Source organism: Enhydra lutris, unplaced genomic scaffold (genome assembly GCF_002288905.1).
Source record: "Enhydra lutris kenyoni isolate GAN:26980312 unplaced genomic scaffold, ASM228890v2 scaffoldscaffold82, whole genome shotgun sequence".
Classification (NCBI taxonomy): Eukaryota; Metazoa; Chordata; class Mammalia; order Carnivora; family Mustelidae; genus Enhydra; species Enhydra lutris.
Window position 1 is genome coordinate 5,097,072 of NW_019154166.1, and position 5,995 is coordinate 5,103,066.

Genomic DNA, 5,995 nt, shown 5'->3' on the forward strand with positions numbered 1-5,995 from the left:
CTGGGCCTTTAGAGAAAATATGGCCCATCAGAGTTCCTCCATTGGGCTAAAATAGCTAGGCCTTTTTACTTGCAATTTGATTCGTTATTGGACGTGGGCCACTCAGGGAAGGAAGCTTGTGTTCCTGCAGGAGGAGTCCGTGTCCCTAGAGGAGATGACAGCTGGAGACGTGTCCTTCTGTGCTCACTACAGCCTACTGTGTGCCAAGTGTTGTTCCAGACATGGAGAATACAGCAGTCAACAAAACAGCAGCAACCTTCAAGCACGAGCAGGCATTCCAGCAGCAGGTAAGAAGAGAACTTGTATCTATTTTTAATTTTTTTCAAGTTTTCTTTATTTAAGTAATCTGTATACCCAACGTGGGGCTCAAACTCGCCAGCCCAAGATCAAAAGTCACACGCTCTTGCAACTGAGCCAGCCAGGTGTCCTGAGAACTTTAAAAAAAAAAAAATAGCTAAATGAATGTGTAGCAAGTAGAGATGAATGCCATGATGGTATATCATGGGAAGGAGAAGGTGGTCACGATGGAAGGAGAGATGGCGGGTAGTTGTGTGGTGGTTGTGTTGTTTTCATCAGGAGGTCAGGGGAGCTTCTCTAAGGGATGCTTGAGCAGAAATGTAGGGAGGTTGGAGAAAAAAGTCCTGCATACATTGGGGCCTGGAGGGTTCCCAGGCAGTGAGCAAGGGGAAAGGCTTTGAGGAAGAGCGAGGACACCATTGCAGTTGGAGAGAGTGAGTAAGGACAGAAGAGGAGGACAGGAGCTTTGAAAAACAGCAGGAAAGCAGATCACGCAGAGCCATGCGACCATGCTTAAACTTGGGGACCATGGTAAAGACTCACAGTGAGAAGATACAATGGAGGTGGCTTGTAGAAACACTCCCTCCACTTAGCTCCCCACTTTATAGAGGAGAAAACTGAATTCCATGGAAAGGGTAGGATTCGCTCAAAGTTGCATAGCTAGCTAGAAATCCTAGAGAAAGTCAGAATGGTGATGAAAAATACATAGTATATCCATTAGGATGCTTTGGGCTGCATGTTAGAGAAACTCCAGATTCAAAAAGGCTTCAATAAAGGGGAATTTAATTATTTCCCATTACTGGAAGACCAGAGTTGTGAGAGCCCTGGGCACAGATGCAAGATGATAATGTTCCTTCCATCCTTCCATCCATCATCCTCAGGGTATAAATCAGGATGTGCTAGGATATGCTGCGGTAACAGACCCAGTTCCAGGGGCTTTTAGGAAAAGAAGTATATTTCTACTTCATGTCCGTGGCCAGGCACCATTTTTATTAAACGGGGGAGGGGGGCGTCCCTACTGTCATCACTTCCAGGCTGACAAAGCCACTCCCACATAGAACATTGCTGATCACCATGCCAGAGGAAAATGGGAACTCTAGAGTGTCTTGAAATGGTGATTAAATGCTCTGGTTCAGAAATAACACAAATCATTTCTGCCCACGATTTGCCGGCCCTCCTACTCACGAATGGGCCAGTAATTGCCATTCTACTATATGCCTAGAAGGCAGAGAAAGGCAGTGAGCGGCACTGCCTTTGATATCGATCAGAGTCAATACCAGCTTCGACTAAGGACTGGTTCCCCCACGCCCCACCCCAACACCTCCTGGTGAGCTCAGGACATTCACAGAAACAGCACTGGAAAAAGCAGAGGCATCAGCACTATTTTTCAGAGCAAGGAAAATTTCCCCAGACCCTCCCAACACTTCCCTCACTTTGTATTGGCCAGAAATGGATCATGTGCCCATTCCTAACCAATCACTGGCCCCAGGGGAACGGGATTCCCATGGTGGTCTTAGCCCAAATGGGGATTTACCCTCGAGATTGGGTCACTTTCTCCTGAACCCATGGACTGGCTGTCTGAAGTTGGTATAGGTTGTTGAAAAAGAAAACTCTTCTCTGTGCACTTTTAGGTAAGCTCAATCCACAAAGGAAGGACACCTTCATCCTGCCAACAATTCAGGTATTGAAACCAGAAGGAGAAAGGAGAAAAATAGATGTTGGGAGGCAAATGGATATTGGTTGGTGGCAGCCAACCTGGTCAGCTACAAAGGGCAAACCAAGAGGGCTCTAAGTGTCAAAAAGAAATAGAATGCGGAGACACCTGACTGACTCAGTCCGGTGGGTATGTGATTCTTGATCGCCCTGTGATGAGTTCAAGCCCCATGTTGGGTGCAGAGCTTAGTAAAAAAATAAATAAGTAAAACATAAAATATACATATATATATAAATATATATATTTGTATATATTATTTATATTAAAATTAATTTATATATTATATTATAATATTATATTATATAATGTTATATATAAGTATACTTATATAATATATATGGTTATATATATTTATCTATTTTATATATATACTACATATATCATATATAATGCACTGCAATAAGGGTTGGAATGAATAACCTTGTAAATCCTGTACAACTCTGAGATACTGTTATTTTCTGTTGGTTTGCTGACCCTACTCTCTGTGAGCACAGGGGTTCAGATCTCATTGCGTGGGGGGACGATCTGAGGTCCAAATCAATCTCCCCTACTCAGTACCACTGATGAAGTCTTGTTAGAGTTCCACATGAGGAAGACATGTTTCTGCCCCTTGCTAGGAAGCTCCCAGATGTGGAATCGGCAATCGTGGAATAAGGAAAGGGGAAGTGAAAGCTCAGGGAGGAGAAAAGGCAGGAAATTATTTAGAAATTGCACAGAGTGGGGCGCCTGGGTGGCTCAGTCCGTTAAGTGTCTGACTCTTGATTTCAGCTCGAGTCATGATCTCAGGGTGGAGAGTCCTGTGTTGGGGCTCTGTGCTCAGCAGGGGGGGCCTGCTTGACATTCTCTCCCTCTCCCACTGCCCCTCCCCATGTTCACAGGCACATGCTCTCCCTCTCTCTCTCTAAAATAAGTAAATAAAATGTTTAAAAAGAATTGTGCATAGTAGAAAGGTCAAGAATACGTTTTGGAATATGGAAATGGAATATGGAATATGGAAAACGGAAATATTATTTCCAGATGTATATGCCTATATTAGGGTTCCCAAATGGATATGCTTTTCTTATCTGTGCTCTTGAGCTTGGAGCCCTGGTACTGAATAGCTTTGCTTCAGGCTCTTTTTAAATTTGTATTTATTTTTTAATTATATATACATTATATATTATATATATAAATACTATATATTATATTTTTATTTTTTAAAAGATTTTATTTATTTATTTATTTGACAGACAGAGATCACAAGTAGGCAGAGAGTCAGGCAGAGAGGGAGGAAGGGAAGCAGGCTCCCCGCTGAGCAGAGAGCCCGATGCGGGGCTCGATTCCAGGACCCTGGGATCATGACCTGAGCCGAAGGCAGAGGCTTTACCCACTGAGCCACCCAGGTTAATTATTTTTATTAACATATAATGTATTATTTGCCCCAGGGGTACAGGTCTGAGAATTGTCAGGCATACACACTTCACCGCCCTCACTATAGCACATACCTTTTCAGCATGTCCATTGCTAATGCTGTCCTGCACCTGCTCTTTCGACCATGCCAATCATTCTCTACTGTGGGCACTGATCTCCAGTGCTCTACTTTGGCCCTTCGGTCCTCAGAGCAGTTTCCAAATCGCTCTTCTCCCATGTGGTGTTCCTTTCTCCAGCTGACTTAGAGAGCCAGCAAATGTGTAAATCTGACAGTGGCTTCCCCTTGAGTAGAGCCCACCAATAGCTCTCCACCAACCACAGAATCAATTCAAGTTCTTTGGCAGGAGATACGGTGCCCTCCTGCCAGCTTTATTTGGAAGACTCCCTCGGAGTTTCTGCTCAACCGCTACACCTCTCGCTCACACCGCCTCACAGGGCTTCGCATCTTTCCGGTTTTGCTAATGATGTTCCCTCTGCTGCCAGTGTCCTTCCCCTCTGCTTGCTGTATTAATTCTTCATTATTCATTCAAGATTCTGCTCATTAACTCATGGAGAAAGCTGCCTCTGACCCCGACCTTGCTCCTCCAGGGCTAGGCTAGGAGCCTGACATCTGCGCTCTCAGAGCCTTCTGTGCCCATCTTTATATGGGACGTGATCACGGACAAGGTAAATGTTTGGTGAGCTGTCTCTGGAGTGCTCTGCAAGCTTGCCTCCTTGAGGAAGGGGACGGGCTTACTCATCTTTTATCCCGGCACTTACCAGTGCCTGGTGGAGAGTAGGCACTACATAGGTGTTTACTGAACAGAAGCATTAAGAAGAGGGTGCAGGGGAGATGCAGTTGGGAGAATGGGAGAGAAAGTTCAGAGGAAGAATGAGGGAAGGCAGAGGAAGGAGGAGGGAAGGCATCCCAGGGTTTGCCTCTGGTGCCTTGGAATCTGGGCTCCCGCTCCAACTTATCCATTATGAAGTTCCAAGCAGAGCCTCTCTGTCTTTCTGGCATGGGGGACCCTCAGTTTGGATCAGGCACCAGTGGGACTTCATGGACAGCCTTCCCACAATCTCTACTGCCCACACCGACAACTGCCCCTGCCTTCAACCTGAACACACCAGCACTTGCAGAAAAGGCCAGGCCAGGCAGGCAGGATTTTGGCAGTGGTCCCCGCTTTTTGTTCTCATTTCCCCCATCTCCTCCCATGGACGCATGCCAAAGACGATGATTAGGACTCCCTCTTGGGGTGGACTCAAGGCTTGGAGTTAGACCTGGGACTCCATTCCGCAGATCCCATGAGCAAGCACATGGGAACACCTCCCTCTCGGCACCCCCTACCCCTTCACCTACAGAAGAGGGATTTCAAAGCTGAGTCTTAGAAGCTCTGGCAACTTTTCTAACTCTGCCCCAGTACTCTGGGAAAAGCTCCGAGAAGAGGCAATAAAATGAGCCATCCAGGGCTGGCGTTGCCTTGTGTCCTTGTCCATGTCGTTGGCGGGGTAGAGAGGAGAGCGCCCGAGGGGAGGCAGTGCATGCCCAGCTCACTGGCAGCGCTGTAACCTCAGGCAAGCCACTTGACCCCTGGTCTCAGTTTAGGAACCTGTAGCAATGGGTTTGGCCTCCTCTCTCCGCCGCGAGCGTCGCCACTAGGGAGAGGCAAAGGCTTGCAGATCCCCCAAGTCTCCGCTCTGGCAGCGCACGGCCCGGGGCTCTGGGAAGGGGTCTGAATCCTGGCCGAGTGCCGGACGGGGCGAAGGGAGCGGAGGTCCGGCCCAGCCGCGGGCCGGCTCCAGAGGGGACACTCCCGCCCCGCTTCCGGCCCCTTCTCCGCCGCCGGGTTCGCCGTTTCGAAGAAGCAGAGTCCTGGGCTCTGGTGACGCGGAGCTTCAAGTGCCGCCGCGAGGGGGGAGCAGCGAAGAGTAGCCCCCTCCCCCGGGCGCCCGGGCGTGTAAACGTGGGTGGCGGTGAGCGGCTGCCCTCCCCTCTCCTCCCCTCGCAGCCTCCCCTCCCCGCGCGGCGCTCCCGCGTGTGCGGGTGTGTGAGTGCGTGTGTCTCCCTCGCTCTCTCCCGCACGCGCTCCGGCACTAGTGCAGGCGGCCGGCCGGCGGCTCCCGGCTCGCTCGCTCCGGCCGCTGCGCTCCCCCTCGCCGCCACCGCCGCCGCCGCAGCCGCCGCCGCCTCTGCAGTCGCAGCGGGGCATGGTGAGTGAGTGAGGGCCGGCCGCCGCGCGCCCCCCGCTGCAGCCCGCTCCGTCCCGGGGAGTCAGCCCGCGGCGGGAGCGCGCTGCGGGGCCGGCGGCCCGTGCGCCCTCGGTGGCCCGCGCGCAGAGCCCCAGGGCCCCGTCTCTCCGTGGGCTCCGCTCCCCTCCCGCCCCGAGCCCGGCTCCTCGAAGGCTGCGCGCTCCGTCCCCGCCCGCACCCCGCCCCGCCCCGCCCCATGACCGGCTCCCCGTCTTGTCCCGCAGGACCCGCCCGGACGGGACCACGCCGCTGCCACCGCCGCCGCCGCTGCCGCCGCCGCCGCCGCCGCCGCCACCGCCGCCGCCGGGAGCCGCGCTTCGGGTCCCGCCTGAGCCGCGCCGCCGC

General features: G+C 51.5%; 1 protein-coding gene across 1 annotated transcript in view; it reads left to right on the forward strand.

The window, feature by feature from the left end:
- Nucleotides 1-221: 221 nt before the first annotated feature.
- LOC111161094 (shisa family member 6) overlaps nucleotides 222-5,995 on the forward strand; it is a 280,061-nt gene continuing 274,287 nt past the window's right edge. Inside the window, exons 1-4 of the mRNA XM_022524577.1 lie at nucleotides 222-287; nucleotides 4,016-4,098; nucleotides 5,106-5,374; nucleotides 5,499-5,611. Coding sequence (XP_022380285.1) covers nucleotides 222-287; nucleotides 4,016-4,098; nucleotides 5,106-5,374; nucleotides 5,499-5,611 — 531 coding nt within the window. The remainder of the gene's footprint in view (nucleotides 288-4,015; nucleotides 4,099-5,105; nucleotides 5,375-5,498; nucleotides 5,612-5,995) is intronic.